The 22,119-nt window shown below is 58.3% G+C and overlaps 1 protein-coding gene across 50 annotated transcripts in view; it reads right to left on the bottom strand.

The window, feature by feature from the left end:
* The window catches only part of CELF4 (CUGBP Elav-like family member 4), a 264,622-nt gene that overhangs the window by 10,500 nt on the left and 232,003 nt on the right, over window positions 1-22,119 (bottom strand). For 7 of the 50 annotated variants that reach the window (XM_084888847.1, XM_084888885.1, XM_084888845.1 and 4 more), the window contains exons 4-11: window positions 16,430-16,555; window positions 16,055-16,134; window positions 15,495-15,638; window positions 14,066-14,213; window positions 11,810-11,959; window positions 7,957-8,022; window positions 6,865-6,948; window positions 2,999-3,082 (exon numbers count right to left, since the gene is read on the bottom strand). In XM_084888847.1, coding sequence (XP_084744973.1) covers window positions 2,999-3,082; window positions 6,865-6,948; window positions 7,957-8,022; window positions 11,810-11,959; window positions 14,066-14,213; window positions 15,495-15,638; window positions 16,055-16,134; window positions 16,430-16,555 — 882 coding nt within the window. Of the gene's footprint in view, window positions 1-2,938; window positions 3,083-6,864; window positions 6,949-7,956; window positions 8,023-11,809; window positions 11,960-14,065; window positions 14,214-15,494; window positions 15,639-16,054; window positions 16,135-16,429; window positions 16,559-22,119 lie in introns of all 50 variants that reach the window. The other 43 variants (XM_084888861.1, XM_084888836.1, XM_084888844.1 and 40 more) reach the window with 16 other exon arrangements.

Genomic DNA, 22,119 nt, shown 5'->3' with positions numbered 1-22,119 from the left:
CAGTATCTCTACCCATTGTATCTCTAATACTCTTTGAGGACAAGTCCCCAAATAAGGCAGGTTTGCAGGATGGCCTGGACCCTCCTCTGCTAGGCCCCCAGCACCACCAGCTCTGGCTCTGCCTCACCACCTTGCCCCAGTGGCTGTCTGCTCAGGAGGAGATGGGAGAGAGCTGAAAGGGGCTGGAGGGCTGTGGAGTGAAGGGAGGGACAGCCACAGAGTGGGGAGAAGGGGCATAGGGCCCCGCCGGAGGAGAGCCCAGCTTTTGTGGGAGACTAAGAGTCTCCAGAAGCCCCAGGGGTGGGGAGGACACTTTTCTTCCTCAAGGGAACTTTTCTTCCTCAACTAATTCTGTTAACTGGCCGGCAGCCTGGGCAGGGAGCTCGTCCTCCACGGGCTGGCTCTGGGCACCCTCTCCCATGGTTACTGCCTTCCTTCTCCCAGAGTCTCCCGGAGAAAGTTCCTGCCTCCCAGACCCTGGGGCCCCCTCCCAAGCCCTTCTTTCAACTTAGCAACAGGGTACCCTGCCTGCTGCTCACAAAAGAAGCCTCTGGAAGGTTCTGTGTATGCTCATAAAGAGCGAGCAAGCGAGGGGGGCCTTTGAGGGGTTCGCTTAACACAGGACCACGTTTAGAACAAATGGCCCCTCTTTGGGGGAATAGAGAGAGTTCTGGGGGGCCCTCTCTGGCCAAGCCCCTCACACACACCATCCCATGTAACCTCGGAGCCTCCCGGAGGGCTGACTGCTGACGTCCTACTCCACACACACACACACACACACACACACACACACACACACGCACACTGGCGCTCAGAGGGAAATGGCCGTCCCTGGGGTTTGTTCTCACACAAAAGGCCTCTGAGAGCCTGCAGGAGGCTCGCGTGCGGACCAGAACCCGGCAGGCATGGCGGGAGGCTGTCCTTTTTCCAGGCGGGTGGAGGGTGTTAGCAATGGAAGCTCGCTCAGGAAGAGAGGAGAGAGCCGGAGGAGAGGTGGTCAGAAGATTTTTTTTTTAAGCCGGAGGGGAAAACCCTCGGTCCTGGAGAATGGAAATGGGCTCATGGTCAGGGGCGTGGTTGCGCAGACTAAGGAAGTGCCTTGGAAAAGCTGGGCTGCTCTGACATCTGGGACAGCCGGGGACAGAGCAAATGCACCAAAGGTTTGGCTGGAGACCAAGCAGCTCCCCCCAGGTGCCAGCACTCTGCGGGCTCTGAGCAGTGTCCTCGGGTCCGTGTAACATTCGGAGCTTACTGAAGAGCAAAGGGGAGGCTCTCCAGCTCTTACGTACGTAACTGTGACGCGCCAGAGGAGACGCTGGCCAGCCCCGCCTTTCTCTCTGGCGTGGCTCTCCCAGTGCCCGGAGAGAAATGAGCTGCTATAAGGCCACTCCGTGCACTCAGGCACCACAGCCTCCCGGGACAGTGGGGCACAGATCCTAACCTCAGGCCAGCCGTGGTTCTGGCAAGCAGGTCTGCAAACTGGAACTCCCTTAACACACTCTTCCTGATGCTTCTATACTCGTCCCTTCTCCCTTCACCACCCCCCGGCTATGACCTGGGCTCTCTGGGGGCTGGACTCCTCAGTCCTAGGTGAACCAGGAGTGGCTCTGGCCCCAGAGGGAAGGGCTGAGGTAGGTGGGAGAGGAGGTGGGGAGGAGAGAGGTGTGAGCATGAGGTGGGAGTTCAGGTCTGAAGCCAATCAAAACACAGGATGCCCAGCTGAATTAGACTTTCAGATAAACAGTGAACGCTTGGTTAGCATACATATATCTCAAATCCTGCATGGGCCACATTGAATGTAACATTTGGGACATACTTATACTAAAAATGCATCCATTGTTCACCCGGAATTCCAATATAACTGGGCACCCCATATTTTACCTGACAACCAGACTCCAAAGTCTTCCCCAGTCCTCCCTCCTCCACCTAACACCCTACCACCAGGCAAATTTCCTGACAGCTGTTTCTTCTTTCCGTTACTTCCAAGGACCTCCCACTGCCTACCACACCACATGGAACAGCCTCATCCGGACAGTCAAGCCCTCCCTGGCACAGACCCGCCCTCACAGGTGGTCTCCCCTGAGCCCTCCTTTCTCCCCAAAGCCTCCAGCTCCCCCCTCAGGGTCCTCCTCCATTCTCTCCTCCCTGCCTGGAACTCCCTCCCCTTCCGCCATTGCCACCCCCTGCCTGTCTCCGTACTCCACCCCTAGCTGCCTCGCAGATGGCACTGCTGAGTGGGTGTGATTTCCATCTAAGCTCAGACCTGAGGCTCCCTGAGGCAGGGAGCACTTTCCTCTTCCTGACTCCTCAACAGGGTGGCTCTGGTGATCTGAGAGGGGGGGGGGGGGTGGGGGTGGGGGAAGGAGAGTCCATTGGATGGCAGGAGGGGAGCAAAGAGCAGCGTAGACAGAGAAGGGGGATGGGAGAGGGACAAAGAGGTGGATGGGAGGAAGCCAAGTGGGAGGCGGGGGAGGGTCTTAGCTAGGCAGAGCCCCCCCCCCCCCCCAAGAATCAGGCTCAGCTTTCAGCCATGGGGAGAGGTGAGGGGCTGTGAAGGGGTGATGTTGGGGGGGAGGAATGGATGTTGGTGGCATGCTCTGCTTGCTGCCCCCTCCCACCCCTGCCCAAGGTGGCTCCTCCCCCTTCTCGGTGGGTGGGAACCGGGACTCCTAGCCGGGAGGGGAAACCTAGCTCTTGGACGCAGAAGGGGAGGATGGGGAGCTGGAGGAGAGGTGGGCAGGGAAAGCCAAGAAGCCAAAAGCAGAAGAGAGAAGGAGAGTGAGAGGAGGAGGCTAGAGCTGGGCCACAGGGGGCACCTGGTGGTGGTGGTGGGGTGGGGGGAAGCTGTGTGAGGGGCAGGTTCAAAGCAGCTGTGGTAAATGGGTGCGAGCACCGCCCTGTCCTGGGTGAAGCTAGTTGGTTTGTTATCTTTACCCACCAAAGCATTTACTTTGGTTAGTCGCCCGATCCACAAACACTTTCGAGGAGATGACATTACCGAAAGGGAGGAACATCTGCATCAGCTCAGCATCCCCAAACTCCTGGGGCAGATGGTAGATGAACAGGTTACAGCCCTCGGGCCCTGCGGTGAGGGGAGGGGGCGGGGGAGGAGGGATGGCGGGGTGGGGGAAGAGAGAGACAGAGGAGAGGTGAGCGAGTTAGGCAGCGGCAGCGGGGAGGGGTGGGGCGAGGTTAGGAAGGGGGGTCTCATCCAAGATCCGAGAAGAAGGGGGGCTGCTGAGCCCACAGTCTGAGCTCTGTTCACTGGTCTGCCCTTGGGCAAGTCACTGAACCTCTCTGTGCCTCAGTCGCCTTTTCTGCAAAATGGATCTATACCAGGGTGCCTGCCTAGCAACCCCGAGGCTCCAGGGATGGAGGGATGGAGTACAAGGGGTGAGCACAGGCCTGAGGGCAGTGGGGACCAAACGTTGAGGAGAAGCAGAGGTAGGAAGACCTGGGAGGAGCTGCGGGCCTCCCTCCTGCCCAGCCCCTGCTCAGGGGAGGGCAGAGGGGGTTGTCCTGGGGCAGACAGGCCAGTGGTGCGGGCGCCTTGGGGGGGAAGCTTCAGCTCACCTCCTGCACGCAGGGGTGGGAGCTTAGCCTGGCCTCCTCCCTGGCCACTCCTTCCGGTCTGCTTCCCAACAGCCCCACCCTCTCACCCTCAGCCCCGGTCTCAAAGGCGGAAGTCAGATTCACCCTGCCTCCTCTGGTGGGCTGGGTGCACAGGAGGGCTCCACAGCCAGGCTCCATGCCGGGCCGTGCTGCCCGTGAGCCTCATTTCCTTGTCACAGCCCTGCCTCTTGGATAGCTTGTCCTCCCCACTTCGCAGATGAGAAAACTGAGGCCCAGAGAGATTAAGTCACCTGCCAAGAGTCACACAGCTAGTGGGAGGTGGAGCCGGGATATAGTCTGTGCTGTCTCCTATCTCTACCTGTCTGTCATAAATCTCAATGCCCCGGAAACTCCGAAGGATTTCTGAAATCTCCAGATAGCTGAAGATTTACATTTCTCTTTTTTTAAATGACCCAAATGCTCCGCTTTAACTTGTTGAAATGGAAAGCTGTCTAAGATGCTCCATCTCTTTCCCGCCATCTTTAGCAGAGCCTGGCTCCTCTGACGGAACCTGTTAGAGCGCAGTCATCACAGTGCTTCCCGTCCACGGAGGACATGCAAAGGGGACGGCTGCCTTTGTCAGAGGTGTGCACGAGCTGGACTGCTTCCACGGAGCAGGTGGACACTAAGTGGGAGCTCAAAAGCTCAGGCTGTCAGGCCCCGGCGTGGGCTGTGTGGCTTTCCCGGCCAGAGCCAATGGTCACGGTTCTCTGGGAAGGCCAAGGCTGCCAGACAGCCCAGTCCTGGAGCGCAGAGCTTGCTCTGAAGTCTCTGCCCTTCCCTGCCTTTCCCTTCCTTCCCACCTTCCGCCTTCCTCCTTGCAAAGACTCCTCTGACCCCCACAGCTGCCCTCTGAGCTGCTGACCTCCTGGGTCCCTGGTCCCCACCTGCTCCCTTCCCTGGACTGCTGCTTCCCAGGTAAATGGCCAGGTGATGGCATTCAGAACTATTCAGAATCCGTGCAAGTGTGCACCCGGGTCCCGGTGCTGGATCCCCCAAGCTCTGGTGACCTCTCCTAGCCCACCCCCTTCACTGGCTCATGCTCTGTGTTTCCCTTGGTGGTCCCAGCTAGATATGAGTCCCCTTGGGGCAGGAGCCAGCTTGAAGGCTTAATCTAAGACACACCTCCTCTAGGATTCCCACCCAGATGCTCCCCACCCTCCCGCTGCCAGGGCTCCCTGAGTCCACACTCCGTACGAGGCCGGTCTTCTGAGGCTCTTCCTCCTTCATGTCTAGGAGGTTCTCTGGGTGCTCTCTAGGGGCAGGTGCGTTTGCCTCCTCCTGACCTATCCACCTTTACCCCCATCCCAGTTCCCCATGCCTTCTCCCCTCCCAGACCCATTCCTCAGGGCTTCCCTCTCCTCCCTATGCTGACACCTGACTTGAACTTGGGGCCCATGTTCCAAGTTCAAGTTCTGCAAGCTGCTTTATGTGGATGTTACGTTGTCATTAAAAGACAAAGGACCTTCAGCGTGGTGTGTGGCTGAGCCCCACCAGTCCCCTGCCCCTCACCCCTCAACATGGAGCCTACACGCGTTCCTACTCCTGCTGCCCTGAGCTCGCACTGTATTCCCTCGTTCACAGACTCTAGAGCACCCAGATGGCATAGCCAGCAGGACTTGGAGATCCAGCTGGTCCAGCCCAGCTTTCTGAAAAGTGGCGAAATGGAGCTCCAGGGACAGAGAGTGCCCACTCCTGACCACACAGCTGCCCTGGCAGAGCCAGGGATGGAGCCAACCCTGAGGAGCACCATGGCCTGTCTGGGGTACAGACAGCCTCTGGGGAGTCAGGCATCTGCTGGCTTTCAGGCTCCACTCAGAGACAAGGACTGCCAGGCAGGTCCTCCCGAGCAACCCATGTGCCCTGGCACTTCACCCGCATGGCCCAGGGGGAAGCGGCCGTGATGTGACGAGGCCCAGCTGGAGGAACACAGCTCTCTTTCCCATCCATGCCGCATGCAACGCGGAACACAGCTGTGGTCTGGCTCGCACCCCCCCCCCCCCGCCAGCCTATCGTCCCTCCCGGACCCCCGCCAGGCATGCCTGTGTCCCTACCTCTGTGTGCCCCCAAAGCCCTCCCCAACACCCCGCCCCCAGCGCCAGGAGCCCTCCCCTGTACGCAGTGTGGCTCAGCAGCCATCTGGGTTCACATCTCCCTCCTCCCATACCATGCTCCCAGGGTCGCTCATCGTGGGCACCCAATCCTGGGGGAATGGGGACAGGCGTGGTAGACCCTAGGCCAGAGAAGAGGCTGCAGTGGTGGCTGACCACACAGGGTCTGGTCTAGCAAACAGGGCGTGAGGGTGCGGAGGAAGCTGCCCACAGATGGAGAGAAGGTACGAGAAGATGCTCAGAGCTAGGCCCAAGGGGTGGTGCACAGTGGGAGGTGGGGGCAGGGCAGGGAGCAGACGGAGGGCCTCAGCCCTTCAGGCTCTAGGCCTGCTCGGGGCCTGTCTGACCAAAGAAAGGGGTTTGGGCCGCACACCCACATGACCTCCCCAGGACTCACTACCCCGGCTGTGGGACGGTCTGCAGCAAGAGCTCGTGCCGGCCACTGAGACAGCGGACCCCCTGGCCCTGTGGGCTGCTGGGCATGGTGGCCTCACTGGCAGGGCGACCTTTTCATGGGGCTGTTACTGTTCCTGCCCGTCACACTGAGTTTGTGCAGGCCACGGAGCCCCTAGGGCGGGCTTGTTTACCCAGCTCCTGTAGGCCTCCAGCTCAGGTCCGGGAGGACACTGCGTTTTAATGAGTCCCAGCCTCCCCGGGCCCCCTGGCCTTGCCTGGCCCACCCTGGTCACACCAGGGCCTCTGGATGTGGCTTCCCAGGACCTCCGTCTCCCCAGAGGCCTGCCCTTGGGCCCCTGTCCCCACCTGGCTCACCTGGTCACCCACCCAGAGGGTAAAACTTCTGACAATAGTTTTCCAAGCCCCTTAACCCCCACACCAGCTGAGAGCACCCCTACTTCTGCCCTTCCTCTCCACTGGGGGAGAGTGAATTCCTGGGCCCCCCCGTCGTCCAGGGTCCCAGCCTCCTAACCTTCCCCGCCGGGCTGTGCAGAGCCGCCAGAGAAGCCCACCTCCCGCTGGATTGGAGAGCCCCACGTCTCACAAGCCTGCCCTCTTCCCTCACCTCCACACAGCACACACACACAGTCATTTCCCAGCAAAATGCCCACCGAAGCCCAGGAGCAGCCTCTTTTCGGAGAGAAGGGGACGGGGAGGGGCCTGGGAGCCCGACGAGCAGACTCACCTTCTCGCTGTTGCTGGGGGATCATTGGAGGCGGCTGAGGGAAGGCCTGGCTTATCTGACCATAGGCAGCAGGGTAGGCGGCTGCTGGAAGGCCAAAGCGGAGAGGCAAGAGAGCAAGACGCAACGACAGCGAGGCGACAGTGACAGACGACAGGGTGAGAGGCAAGAAGGAAGAGACATGTCAGTGTTGAGCAATACAAGCAGACCAGTCAACACGTGCATTCAGGGCAGCCATGTAAGGTAAAGCTGGCTCTTGGGTGTAAAGGAGAAGTGCGCCGTGAAGATAAGTGTGTGCGTGTTCATGTTTGTATGTACAAAGGTGTGTGTGCGTGTGCGTGTGTGCGGGGTTAGTGCTTGCATGTTCCTGTGTGTGTGTGTGCCCGGCCCAGGGGTGGGAGTGAGAGAAGCATGACTGACAGCTTGCCTTGGGCTTTCTGTAGTGGCTGGTCTCCGTCCCATTCAGTGACCCAAGGCCATCTACCCCTCCTTTTTCCACCCCTGGCTGCCTAGCCTCCCTTGTCCTTGGTCAGCCTTGCTCACACCAACTCCCACTACCTGGCGGGGGTGGAAGGAGCATGGAAGGCTAAACTGCTTCCCCTCCAGGGCCTCTCCTTCTCGCAAACCCGGGCATCTAAGCTTCCAGGACCAGCAATAGTGGACTGCCGTGGGCGGCACCCCAGCTCCCCACCACCCCACCCCACCCCATGCGCTGTGTGGCTTGGTGCTGGATCAACTAGACACACTGGCTTGGCAGCCCCATGGGAAGGAAAATCTGGCCTCAAGGATGATCCCTGCAAGGTCAACACTTGAGCCTGGCTCACAGGGCCTGGAGTTCTGACCACCCACCTCTCCAAGGGCACCGTGGGAGACTGCTGGAATGCTAGGGGCCTGCAGGAGGGTGGCAGCCTGAAGCAGGGGCCTCTGGGAGTATAGCCTTCCCTCCTTTCACCATAGCTCCCCAGCCCCTCCCCACCTCCCCTCTCCCTCCCACACAGTGCCCAGCCCAGGCCTAGGGTGGGGAGGGCCCTGGTGCCCAGGCATGAGTGGGGATGAGCAAAGCTGGGGGAGCAGTGGGCACGCGTGGGTACTAACGACCTGCATACTGCTGCACTCCGGCGTAGGCCTGCTGCAGGGGGTCCGCGGCCGTGGGACTCTGCGCTGCAGGGGAGCCAAGGGGCAGAGGTCAGTGATGCCCTCCCCAAGCCAGCCCCTCCCCCACCACACCCATGGAGATGACACTGTGACTGCATTGCCCTTCCCAAGCACTGTGGTGCCTGCCCTGGGGCAGGTCATCTGAGTTGCCTGCCTTGCAGGGGTTCCCCCTTCTCCAGTCCAGGGCTCTCAGTAGGGTGGAGAGTGCCCCCCTGGATGGGGGCTGCAGCCTGCAGCTGGCCTGGGGTGGGGGGAGACAGATGCTTTAAGCAGAAGGCTGGGAAGGGCTGGGAAGAAGATGCCAGCAGCTTGGCCATGAGGGGCTCAGTGGGGACACATGAGGGACCTGGCCCAGGAGAAGGGCTGTGGAAAGTGGGTGAGAGACTATCAGGAGGCTGGTCTCATCCTCACTGTCCTCAGCAGAAGTCTGGGGCAGAACCAGCTGGTGAAAGAAAGGGCACAGGGGCCTCACCCAGTGCCACTCTGTCCTCCTGGGCCACCCATGGCTGCTCAGGCAGAGGGACCCTCTCCTGTGGTCTAGGGGGTTGGCACAAGGCACGAGGCTTCCATCCTGAGGCTGGGGCTAAGACACCCTGGGCAGGCCTGGGAGAGGGGTGGTGCCCACAGACACTGAGGAACCGGCAGGCCAAGGACCTTCCTCCAGCCCAAATGTGTGACTCTTGGATGTCCACTGCCTGGTTCGAGGAGAGGGTCCTCATGCTGATATGTTGGCAAGCAACTGGGGGCAGCCGGGCTCGGTCCACTTCTGTTGCCTTTGCTGGGTCTTAGAGGCCTAGTGCAGGGCAAAGGTGGGCACTGCCTTTGGTGGCGATGGCTAGTGGGAGTAGGCTGGCCTTGGAGGCCCGGAGCAGTGGGAGGGGACAGATCTAGCCGCAGTATGTTCAGAGCAAACTGGATAACACAGGGAGGTAGAAAGAAAACCATCAGGACTTATCTGCCTGGCAACCTTGATTGCCAAGCTAACTGGCAGTGCCAGTCTTAGGGGCCTTGTAGATCAGGAAGAATTTCCCACTTCCGTCCTGAGCTCTTGTTTCTGAGCCTCAGTAACATCCCACTGGAAGAATAGCACCTGGGCCTCATGGGGCAGAGATGCTTAAAGACTGCGGCTGCAGCAGGGGAGCTGGGCCAGGGCTGCTCAGAGGGGAGGCTGAAGTCGGATCCTAGCCCTGTCCCTCTCCTTCGCCCCCAGTGGGGCCTGAAGCCAGGAGCTGCCAGTGCTGAGGCTGTGGTGGTGGTGCTTGGGGGTGTCCTCTCCTCCCTGCTGCTCCCCCTCCCTGACCCCAGTTCTCTGGAGGGAACCCACCTCCAGCGTGTGCTCTTGGTCTCCCTAGCCGCTTAAGCACATACTGCCTTTATGCAAATTAAAGGAAGAGTTATCTCTATCTCTGGCACATAGTGTGGTGCCCTGTGTAACACAAAACCTGCAAACTCACCTGACAGCCATGACACCCCCCCCCAACTCACACACACACACACCCACACACCCACACACCCACACACACACGCACGCACACACACATACACGCACACACACATACACGCACACACCCACACATGCACAGTGCCAGGATCATAGCAAGTGCTCAGCAAATACTGCAACATAAGAAAGAAGGAATCATCCTTAACATTTATAGAGACACCCCTGCAGGGGTGTTATGTGGCAGTAAAGGCCACACTAAGTGCTTTCCATGCGAAAGGGGAGAGCAGGGAAGCTACCTGGGGCTAGGGAGTGGAGGAAGGCATTTCTGAGACCCTCTCTACTTCTCTGCTTAATGACCTCATTAGTAACTGCCAAAGAGTGAACATTTTGAAGGATCTCGCTCATTACAGCGGCTCCAAACTCCGCATTTAAAGATGGTAAATTAATTTTTTTAATGTACTACTTTTCTCCTCTCCTTCCCTCCTCCCCTCCCTCCTGCTCCGGCAGGGAATTGTTTATGGGATATGGCAGATTGTTACAAATGGGGGAGAGAAACAGTTCCAAAGTCCACGAGGGAAATAGCTCACAGATGCTGGTGGGGGTGGGGAAAGAACAGGTTTGTCAAAATCCAGAGCTCCAGATGGGCTTGTGGGCACAGAGGCGGGGGAATGAAACCGCCCAGATGTGCGGGGACTGTATCTCCCAGCCCATGAGCCTGATGCAGGAGGAGCCCAGGAACCCGAGATTGGTGGGCACACTCCCACCTCCAGCTGCCCAGCCCCTGCCCTGCCTCCCTTGCCAGCCTGGACTCTTCGTCCTGAAACAACTCCAGACCCAGGGCTCTGCCGTTTCTCTCTCTAGGCTTCTCCGGCCTCCTCTCCGAGCACTGAGAGGTGAGTTGAGGGGCAAACACTAAGACCAGACAAGCACAACTCCAAGTTCAAAGTCAGCACATTCTCCTCTGGTTTTCTCTAGCACAGGGACCTTGTCCTCTGCTGCTGCTGCTGAAACTTTTATATTTCTAGAGTCTGGGCCTCACTTCTGAAATCACTAACAGAAATCACAACCTCCACGTTTCTGTGGTTTTACAAAGCCACACGGTGGATTCTGATGGACAACCAGAGTGGGCAGCATTACTCTGCTGCCCATGGCTGACCCCCCTTCAGGCTGACCTCCTCTGCCCTGGCTGGGCCAACCTCACCAGGCAGACCCCTCCTCTCGCTGGTCATCCAGGACAGCCGCTCCCCAGGGTGTACCCCTGGTTTGTCCATCCTCTCCTCTCCAATTCCTACCCATTGTCAACGTCCATCTGAGCCTCCTGTAAGACAGCTCTGCTGGGCTTCTTCAGAACCCTCTACAGAACCCTCCCTTCCTTTGAAACCTTTAGTGCTTCACGATGAAAACATTCACTCTTGATCAGACACCATTCTGCTTATTCTTTCAACATTCTGTTGATATATACTGTGCTCCTGACTGGACTTCGACCTCCCAGGGGAGAGACCCCCATACTGCCCATCTTCTGGGGGTCCCTTCCATCTAGCACAGACTGGGCACTTACGTGTACTTATGGGGACTCTGCAACTTTGTCATCTGCCCTCTAGGAAGGAGGATACCACTCCCGGCATCTCTGAGACATTGTCCCTTGCTAGTCTACCCTAGGACTTTGGACCCAGCTCTCTTGCTCTGTCTATCCTCAAGGCCAGAGATGAAAGCTGCTTAAGTCAACTGGACAGTCCCCCCTCCCCCCCCCCCCCCCCGCCTCCCCATGAAAGAGCTGCTGAGTTTGAGAGGAACAGAGTTAATCAGGCCCTGGCCTCTGGGATCTTCTGTGTGTCAGAATGAATCATAGCAGGACCTGGGAGCTGTCCAAGGTCCTGATCCTCTGTGAGAGGTGCTGACCGGGATTGTGTGGACACCAGTATGCTCCCGCCAGAATGTCAATCTGTGCATTTCCCCTTCCTTCCCCAAGAGTCTTTTCCTACTTAACACTAAGGATATTTTTTAATTTTAGCTCCTGTCCCATGACTTCTTATAAGTCAAGTTCACTCTCAATTAATTTGCAGTTACGGGTACTAGCCTCTGGTTGTACAATTACTGCATCTCTTCTCTCTTCTCCCCTGCAGGAGCCCCAGGAATGCATTCTTTCTCGCCTACCAGACGAACACCTCCACAAGGATGGGAACTTGATTCCTCCCACCAGAGGTTCCCTGATCTCCCTGATCACATTTGGGCTTCCACCAAGGAATGGACGGAGGGCTGGAGCCACACATTCCCGGTTGTAACAACAAAGGGGGGGCAGAATGAATGAGGGGTGTGCTGCATGGGTAAAGAAGGGCTGCCAGACGTGCTTACCTGGGTAGGGGTGGATGCCATTGGCAAACACAGCTTCCGCAGCAGGTTGCCCATTGGCCTGTGGGGGGAGGCCAGTGAAGCCGTTGACCCCAATGGGGGACGGGATGCTAGGCACGGCTGGTGCAGTGATGCCCGGAGGGGTGCTGCCACCTGGTTTCAGAGGTGGGGAAGGGTGGAGGAGGAGGGGAGGCAAGCAGAACAAAGGTGAGGAAAGGCCAACCCATGGAGCGCTACCCCCTGGCTCCAAGGGACTTGGTGTACAGTTGGAATTCACACACCAACTCAGTCCTGTGAATCACATCTTGGATCACCTCCATGCATGGAGTGGTTCCACTCACCCTACCCGTACCCATCCTTCAAGGCAGAGTCCAAATCCCACCTATCCTTCCCTGGCCACTGACCACTCAACCTTGGAACTACAGCACATAGACTGTTCTCAGTGCCTTTGAATTTGACCACACTTGGTCTTCCTTTAGTCCTTTTCAGTGGTTCTTGCTCACCCCAGCTAAGTCAGGATGGGCTAGTCCCTGTTTAGCCATCAACAGACTTCTAAGTCGCTGGCTTTGCTCTTGCCTGGATCATGGAGGGGCTAACCTGCCTCCCCAGGGAGAAGTTTTACTAAGTGAGTGGAAGAGGTCTTAATTCTGGAGCTCCCCTGCAATTAGGGAGAGAGGACTTTGCAGAGTCCAGACTCAGCCCTATCCATATACAGTAGACACCCTGGCCTCCTCCCATGGAGATTATGGTTATGTTCACACTGGCAAGAGTAAAGTTAGGGGCAGATGACAATACACTGCGCCTTCTCTGTGCAAGGTGGGTAGAATCCCAGGGGTGGCTGGCATGGTGATTGTACTAAGGCCTCAAAGCTGGAAAGGGCCTTCCCCTTCGTGTAGAAAGCAGGATCTCTCTGTGGACTAGGACATGAGGCTGGCCTGGGTCCAGGAGTACCCCTAAATTGGGGATCAGAGTTATGAGGTAGTACTCAAGTTGGGCCTAGAGATGGCACAGTCTTTTATGGACTTTATCTGGGAAAGGAATCGCTCGGGGGTGTAAAGAAGGCTGTTGCTATGACCTGGATGTGGAGAGCAAGGAAGCTTGGTGACTGAAAGCTCCAGCTATAGGACCAGCCCTTGGGACTAGACAAGGTTTTCTCAACGTTGACACTATTGACATTTGTGGTCAGACATTTCCTTGTCGTGGGGGCTATCTTGTGCATTGTTGGATGTTTAGCAGCATGCCTGGCTTTGACCTACGACATCAGAGGATCACTCCCCTCCCAAGTTGTAACAACCAATAGGGTCTCAGGACATTGCCAGATGTCCTTGGGGATAGGGAGAGGGTAGGCATGAAATCATTGCCCCAGTTGAGAATCACTGAATTGGATACCAATCAGGATCCAATTAAAATCACACTTTGTGAGCAGGGCTGTTTCCCACCCCCTGTCCTTCAGTAACTCTGTGGTTCTCTCTTGCTTGTTGTGTAGTTCTTTTGAAAATAAGCCAGTGAGTCTATGTTGGGTTAGAGCAGTGGTTCTCAACCTTTCTAATGCTGTGACCCTTTAATACAGTTCCTCATGTGGTGGTGACCACAAACCATAAAATTATTTTTGTTGCTACTTCATAACTGTAGTTTTGCTACTGTTGTGAATCGTAATGTAAATATCTGTGTTTTCTGATGGTCTTAGGCTCTGTAGCAGCGGTTCTCAACCACAGGTGTGCCTAAGACCCCAACTAGCAGGGCTGCCTAACCACAGATATTTACATTATGATTCATTAACAGTAACAAAATCCAGTTATGAAGCAGCAGCGAAAACAATTTTATGGTTGGGGGCCACCACAACATGAGGAACTGTATTAAAGGGTCGTGGCATTAGAAAGGTTGAGAACCACTGGGTTAAAGGAAGATTTAAAAAGCAGCTCCTTCTATGCTTGGGTGAGGGACCACACAAGGCCACAGAGGGCTCTTCTCCCCTCAGACCTCAGGGGAGATGGGTTCATGTCCAGTTCTTTCCAAAACAACACGAGTGAAATCCACACCCCCTGAAACCATACTATGGACTTCATGGGCCCACACCCCGCCTTCCCTTGTTCCCCTGAGATCAGAACATTCTGAGACAAACGGCCAGTAGATGAGGCCTGTGTGGGCATGGATGCCGTGTCCTGTTTGCCACAAGGTGGTCCATCGTAGCCCAAACTGGCCAAACTAAAAGATGGACCTGGATTCAGCTGTGTCCTGGGTCGGTGCCTGCTGGCTCACCTGAGGTTGGGGTCATGGGTGCGGCTGCCAAGCCGTTCATGTTGAGGGCCGCCATCTGCTGCATCTGGGCGGCGGCGAAAGCAGCCATGGGGTTCAGGTAGCCGCCCTGCGCGACCGACGCCATCAGTGCCGCTTGCTGCTGCATCAGCTGGGGCAGAAGGAATGGAAAAAATATCACGTGCTTCCAGGGGGGGCAACCCTCCCACCAGGGGGTTTAGCTCCAGGACACCAGCCTCCTAGGCCCTGAACCCCAGGGAGCTCAGACACAGCTCCCCATCCCCCAAATGTCTCCCCCCATGGCTGCCCTAGCTCTCAAAGGCTATTAGAAACCACCCGCAAAGAGCTAACTATTCCAAAGTCATGGTAGAAACGGAGACTCTGAAGCTGCCATAAAAGGTGGGGGGAGGGACCGGCCCCATAGCCCTGTGAAGGCCGTCATCATGGAGATGCCCTGTGAGGCCCAGAGCTCTAGAGACATGTTGGACGAGCCTCCACAGGATTAACGTAGAATGGGGTTCAGTCCCAATGTCCGCACCAAGGTGCGTGGGCGCTGGGGGCCGTTGACATGGATCTATCTGAATGCTGCTGAAGGAGGGAGGCGAGCTTGCCTTTTAGAACCAGTCCCTGGACTACCTCGGTGCCACCCTAAGGGTTCATGTCCATTTCTCTCTGAAACAACTTGAGTGACATGCCCCCTGCCCCCGAAACCAGATCATGGTCTTCATGGGGCTCACATCCCGCCTTCCCTTGATTCCCCTGAGATCAGAACCTTTTTGAGACAAACTGCCAGCGGATGAGGCCTGTGTAGGCTCCGGTGCACGGGGGTGGGTGGCACCAGAGGGGGTTGTGGCTACGGATCTGGGAGGCAGCCTAGGGGAGAAGCTGGCCAAGAAGGCCCCACGGTGGAAGGATGAAGTTGGTGAGCCAGGGGCTGGGGGGAGAAGGGAAGGGTTGCAGTGAACGCATTGGTGTGATGGGTTTTGAGGGACCTCTGCCAGGAGCGACCAGAAGCCTGAGCACACCCTTCCATGAGTAAGGGCAGGAGTCAAATTCTAGGAAGCACCCTTCCCACTTCCATTGGTGCTTCCTAGAGTTTGGCTAGCAGGGGGAGCGTTCAGGATCACCCACCTTGCCACCCTGCCTAGAAGCCGCCTCTCCAGCTCCTCCCCTTAAGAACCAGGACAGCAAACCGCCACTCCTGGCAGCCAGCCACCCTGGACGGAACCACACTTCTCTCAACCCCCTTTGGCCTCTGCCCCGGGTTCATTCCCGACCACTCCTCACTCCCCAGGGCTGGGGCAGTGTTTTCTAGGCCAGAGACACAGGGCTCTCTTGGCAAAGACAGGTGTCCCTGCTCTGGGTTTCTGAGCAGAGTTAGCTGAGAACCGCTGCCCGTACACACCCCACCCGCATCTGCGCCCCCACTTACTGCTTGTGCGTAGGCGCCGTAGGCCCCGAACGGGATGGCCATGGGGTTGAACATGCCCATCTGGCCAGCCATCTGCTGCATTCGCCGCATCGTGCGCTCCTTGTCGGTGTCGGCGAACTTGACCACCAGACTGGACGAGGCTCCCTGCAGCCAGCCGGGACTGCGCGTGAGGCCCGCCTGCCCTGGCTGCCTCCGCTCCCAGCTGTCCAGCTGTCCGTGCCCCTGACCCAGGCCCTCCCTCTCCTCTGGGAGGCGCTTCTGGGGGCTGCGGGGTGGATGGCACCGGTGCCTGCCCCAGAGGTCTGGGGTCTTAATGGACTGCGAGCCAGTTCCTTACACCCCTGGCCTCCGTGTCCTGGTCTGAGGTAGGGGATGGCAATGATGCCCTCCTGTCTTGGGCAGAGGCAGTGAGCAAGCAGCGCGGCCAGGGTTTGCAGGGTAGGGACCGTGCAAGGGTGGTGGGCAGGGCCCTGCAGAGGGTGCTCTGGGATGGGCAGGGGTGTCCTCCGGCCGCTGCTGCCTGCGTCCCAGCCTCCCCACCCAGGGGTGGCCCAACTCACCGGCATGGTCTGGCTGCCATGCAGCGCGTTGATGGCGGCCTGCGCCTCGGCGTGGGAAGAGTACTTCACAAAGGCGCACCCTGGGGGGACAGGACAGGCTGAGCCGGAGCCCAGGGCCCAGGGCCCGGAGGGAGGCCAGGGCCAGGGCGGAGAGAAAGATCCACAGGAAAGGAGAGCCACCAAGAAGCAGAGACAGAGACAGACCGCGTTCCACCACCCTGTCCCTTCCGAGCGCCCCTCGCTGGCTGGCCGGCCCTGGCCAGCTCTGGGCGGCTCTGAACTTGGCTGTCCAGGGGGCGCGGGCCGGGTCCCCGCCGGGCCCACCTCCCCCCTGCCCACCCCCCCGCCCGCCCCACCCGGCGGCCCGCAGCTCACCCTTGCTGTTGCCGTCTGGTCCGCGCAGGATGGTGCACTCCTCGATGTTCCCGAAGGCCTCGAAGAGGCGGCGCACGTCGTCCTCAGACTGTTGCTTGTTGAGCATGCCCACGAAGAGTTTTCTATCTTCTGGAACAAAATTAGGAGATGCTTACCGGGGCGGGGGGCCTGGGGGCGCGGGGCAAGCCGGGGAGGAGAAGGGTTTCGGGGGAGGGAGAAGCTGGGCAAAGCGAGGAGGCAGGGCTCAGACCCGAGGGGGAGGAGGGCAGCAGGGAGAGGGCGTGGGGGGAAGGGGCTTAGCTAGTGGGGCTGGGACGACATGGGTAGGGGCTGGAAGTAGAGGAGGGGTGGCCAAGCCAGAGGGTGTGGCGAAGCAGAAAGGGCTGGGTGAAGGGGGAGCTAGACTGCAGCGACTCTGCCCTTTCCTGTCGCATACAACAAGGGAGCAAGGCCCTTGGTCTGGCCACTCACCCAGGCTCAGGGGTCACTCATGCCGTCCTGAAGGTGCCCGGCTTCCCTCCTCTCACGCACACACTCTCTTCCTCATCTGCCTTCACTCACAGCTGCCAAAATGAGCTCACAACAAGCAAGCCTGCCGCAGGGCCTTTGCAAACGCTGGTGCCTCCGCCGGGGGCGCCCTCCGCATCACAAGGCTGATTCCTGCTCTTAGGTCTCAGCGTAAACATTGTTTTCTCATCCAGGCTCCTCCTTCCCCCTCGACTTCAAAAAGACTTCCCACCCTGCAGGTTCTTATTTCATGTGACTTCACCCTTCCCATGGAGAGGCTGGGGCCTCTGTCCCCTTCCCTTGAGTCTGGGTGAGGCTTGTGACTACTCTTACCCAGTGTTCGGCAAACTCATTAGTCAACAGAGCCAAAGATCAACAGCACAACGACTGAAATTTCTTTTGAGAGCCGAAAACCGACTTCTGCGCCCGCAAGTGGTATTCTGTGGAAGAGCCACACTCAAGGGGCCAAAGAACTGCATGTGGCTCGCGAGCCGCAGTTTGCCAACCACTGCTCTAACCCATCATGAACAGCAGAATGGATGCCCGCTGACTTCCAAGGCTCCATCATAAAAGGGATCGGTTTCCACTCGGGTCTCTCTTTGGGGGGCACGTGCCCTGTGCCCTGCACCCCAGTGGCCCACACGGTGGGTGCCCACAGAAAGGAACCGAGGCCCCAGCTGACAGCCAACATCAACCACCAGACTTTGAAGTGAATGAGCCCCCAGACGGCTCCTGGCCCAGCCTTTGAGTTCTCCAGCAGAGGCCCAGACATCCTAGCGCAGAGACAGGCCTTCCATGCTGTGCCCCGTCTGAGTTCCTGACCCACGGAATTCGAGAGCTTAATAAATGGTTGTATCATACCCCTCCCTTTGGGCTGCATTGTTATGCAACCTCCGAGGCTGGAACAGGGGCCCTGTGGTGACAGCACTCAGCAGGCACTCGCTAGATGTCTGTAGGCTGTTGAGTGACTGGCACACATGGGCACAGACAGCTAAGACTACAGAAATGCATCCCCCACCCCCAAAGCTGCAAGTGGTCATGTGTTGATGGTTTTCTTGGAAGGTGGGGCACTCTGGGCAGTTGGTCCCTCCTGCCGCAGAGAGCCCCCTCACCAACAGCCAGGAGAGTTCACACGGAGCTGAGGGCTGCCCTGGTGTCTGGAGCGAAGCAGGAAACCTCCAGACCCCAGCTCTCCTTCACAAGCCACTCCAGACTCCTCCTCTTCAGGAAGCTCTAACCGCTGCCCTGCTGGTCCGCCTCACCCAGAGCACGCGGCACTGGGCATGTCATCAGTGATGAGACGGCCCTCGGTTCCAACTTCTTCCATGCCCTGCAGGCATCAGTTCCTGTTACCTGTTCTGGGTTAGGACGCACTAGCCTGGACCTCCACCACTGGTGGGCTTTAGCCAAAACTGGGGGCCTGGAGGCCCCACCCTGCCAACTGCCCCAGCTCAGCCAGGCTTCTGGGCCTTGGCAGGGCTGGACAAGCCCCTGTCTTATCTCCAGGGCTCACCAACTCCAGCTCTGGGCTGTGGAGGTGAAGACTGGGAAACCAAGAGAAAGGGAAAGAGATGGTAAAAAGGGGTGAGGCTGAGGAGGGATGGCAGGAGATGGGGTTAGGGGCAGAGAGGAAGGGAAAACGGTGACGTTTCCTAGAGGAGGTGGGCGGCTGGAGTCATGCTTCCCAGGGGCAGGGGCAGGGGGCCCCAGGCCACGGCGGAATTAGAACAGTTTGAAAGATGGAGCACCCTCTCTGGTGGCTCTTTCCACCTGCTCCCCAGTGGCCACTGCCTGTGGCAGAGCTCTCTTGCAGAAGGCCGCCTTTGCTCTTCCATGCCTGCTCCCTCTCCCACCAACACACCCCATCCCCACCCTCTGGCCTCCAGGCTCCTGCATTTTCTCAGAACCTCGCCTGACTGAGCTCTGAGCTTGTTGCTCAGCCCATAGCGAGCAGTGGGTGCCGCCGCCTCGGCCTCCGCCTCCTGGTAGCCATAGGCACTCTGACAAGACGGGATTTCTCCCTCTGAGGAGCCAGTCCTGCTCCCCACTCAGGCAGTGGTGAGGGACAGGGCTCCGCTGGCACGGTTTGTATTGTAAAAGGAGAGCCCTGGAAACAGAGAAGCAGGCCCCCAGGGTGGGTTTGGGACAGGCCCTGGGAGGGAAGTTTCAGGGTGGTGCCCCCCCTCCACCCACGGCCGGTGGCATCTCGCTGTCTGCACAGGGGCCCCTGGGGAAGGAGGAGGGGACCGGTGGCAGCAACACCACTTGACTTGCCAAATGCCAGCGCCCTGGCACTAATGCTCAAATTCCAGTTTAATTTCCAAAATTTGATTCGCTCATTACCATCGGCATTAAACAATATTTCCTGCTTAAGGACAGCCGGCTGCTGGGCCACTGGGCGAGCTCAGATGGTTAATGCCTTTTATTGCCGCAATAGACTTTTACTGTTCTCTCCCCTCCAGCTGCTGGGGAGGGTTTGCGGGGGACCTGAGCAAGGGAGAACCGGAGGCTGGGGACCAGGATGGGGAATGAATGGCTCTGAGGGCTGTGGCCTCTCTCCTGCTCATGAGCTATTGGCCCCTGGGGTGGGCAGACGAAGCCAAAGCCAGAGCCCCGTGCCCTCCTGATCCCCAGCTGTGGGCAGAGCCTGGAGCCCTGAGCACTGTCCCTGGCAGGGCCCTCGGGCATCTCTTAGGGGACTCCCCAGGGCACCTCCGGGATCCAGAGGCCACGTGCTCTCCCTGGGTGTCCCAGGGCCCACAGGTCAGACCAGGGGGACACCTGTTCCTTCTCTCTGACTTCTAGGTGGATCAGAGCGAACCTTCTGGGGAAGGGGATGAGAGGAAACTGGCTTCTCAGGAGGGCTGGCGGGCAGGGGGGTTGGCTGTGCCACCTTAGGTGAGTCACCGACCTCCGCACTGGCCCTCCGTTTCTTTGTTTGTAAAAGGGGCATTAGTCACACTCCCCTCTCATGGCTGCTGGGGATTCTGCCCTTACTGTGCTGGGTACAGATATTCCTACTGTCACCCTGGGGGGCCAGCTGGTAGATGGGGAAGCCTGCTCCCCTGCCCCCCAGGGTATGGAGGGGACACCCAGGGAATGAAAGAAGGCCTTTCCCAGGCCAGACTAAGAAGCCAGGCTTCCCTTTGCACCCCCTGACCAAATGGGGGACCCCCAAGAAGCTCTCAGTCTCCTCCAGGAGGTGTACTTGGATTCAACTAGGACAGGAGACAATCCCCTGAAGGCGCTGAGCCCCACTGAGTGCCATTTCCACAAATTCTCCTGACTCGGCCTCATCAAACACCCATGACACCCGAGGGACCGGTGGGGACCACACTGATCATCTGAATCTGTGCATTTTCCACGCTCCCACCCTCCTCCCTAGTCCGGAGGCCTCCTCTGCCTCCTCCGAGCCCTGCCTCACTCCCGAGGTGAGCACACAGTCTCAGACCCGCCTCTGGATCCGGGCGCAGTGGACAGGTCCTGGTTCCACAGCCCCTCCTTTTGTGCCTGGGAACCCAACAACACCTCATCCTCCAGTTGGAGGGAGCACTTTCCAGCCGTGTCATCCACACCAGGGAGAAAGGCCTGGATTCAGGCCCCTCTGCAGCCATGGGACCAGGTAGCTCCATGCCCTTCACCTGGGGCCCAGGAGGGTTCTCAGCGTGCAGCAAACCAGTAAGTAGAGGAGTGATCCCCTTACTCTGTCCCCACAACGCACGCTGTCTCCGAGGCAGCGAGGGCGCAGCTGGGCGGGAGCTGCCTCGGGAGGGAGGATGAAAGCCTTCCTGCCTGGGAAGAAGGCTGAAGGAGACATCAAACCAGATCAAAGGCTGCTGGGGATGGGGAGGCATGTGCCGCTGAGATGGGGCTCCCCCTCCACAGGGATGCAAATGAGGACCCTCTGCTGCTCTCGCCCCCAGGGGAGGCTGTGCCAGGCCTTGATCTGCGGGGCTCCCTCCAGACAGTCTCTGTTTGAAGTTGGGCTGGGAGGAGGCAGGAGACTGGAGAACACATCTAGTTCCCGGTAAAACTAGATGCGTTTCCCCCACTGGCATTCTTTCAGCCAAGTCTGCCTTCCAATGCTTCAGGGTGGACCCAGACCATGAGAGTCACATTCTCGCTGTCTCCTGACACCCACCCAGGCCCCTGCTCTCTGCTCCTCACCCAGCAGCCAGGAGGGTCAGTTAAACCCAAGGCGGATCTTGTCTACCTCCTGCTCAACCCCACAGTGGCTCCATTTTCTGAGAACAAGCCCAAGTCTTCTAATGACCGGGAAGGGGCTACACAGGAACTCCACACATTTTTTTTTCTCCCCTGGTCCCTCCATCCCTCCACTCCAGACATACAGGTCTCTCTTCTATCTCAGGAATACTCTAGCCACATCGCTGCCCCAGGGCATTTGCACGTGCAGTTCCTCCTCTTGTCTCAGAGATCATGCCTTAGACATCTGCAGGATGAACTGTAGGAATGCTCAGAAAGTAGGAAGTGAGTGGCCCCTGGAGATGAGTGGCTGTCAGCCCGTGTGGGCAGAGAGCCTGGATGATGAGCTAAAGGCTTGGGCTGGGCCCTGAAGAATTAAGGACAGGGCTTGCCAAGTGGAAAAGGCAGGAGCAGGAATCCCAGGTTGGGGAGCTGCTTGTGCAAAAGCAGGAGTGTGATGGGGCTTATGGTGTGAGGGACACACACACACACACACACACACACACACAGCTCCTACCCACCATATTGTAGATACTTCCCTTGAGGCCCACGGCCTGGACCCTCACCTCTGACCATGGAAGCCTGGCCTGGGACTCAGACCCGGTCCAGGCTTCCCACCTGGGTCCATTCTCACTGCCCACCATTCTTCCCTTGGTTCAGCCTGGCTCCCTAGTTCACAGACCAGCCCATGCTGTCTCAGTGTCATCCCAGTCCCTTCATAACAACAGCTGGTGGGACCCGACTCCCACATCACAAAACCTCTGCTGCCCTCAGACAGTGTCATCCACACCAGGGTAAAAGGTGGGTAGGACAGATGGCCTGACAGCTCTGGACAGATCGCCTCCCTCCCGGGGCCGGGTGATGCCGCTGTCCACGGCAGCAGCTCTCAGTTGCTTGCTCCAGGAGCAAAAATAAGTAAAAATCATCACAGCTCTCATGTATGAAACTTGCTGGGACCCAAACAGTGAGGTAAGCACTTT

This window comes from Pipistrellus hanaki, assembly GCF_964339955.1.
Source record: "Pipistrellus hanaki genome assembly, chromosome: 6".
Classification (NCBI taxonomy): domain Eukaryota; kingdom Metazoa; phylum Chordata; class Mammalia; order Chiroptera; family Vespertilionidae; genus Pipistrellus; species Pipistrellus hanaki.
Note: the sequence above shows the minus strand (reverse complement) of the source record. Positions and strands in the feature narration are given on the sequence as shown.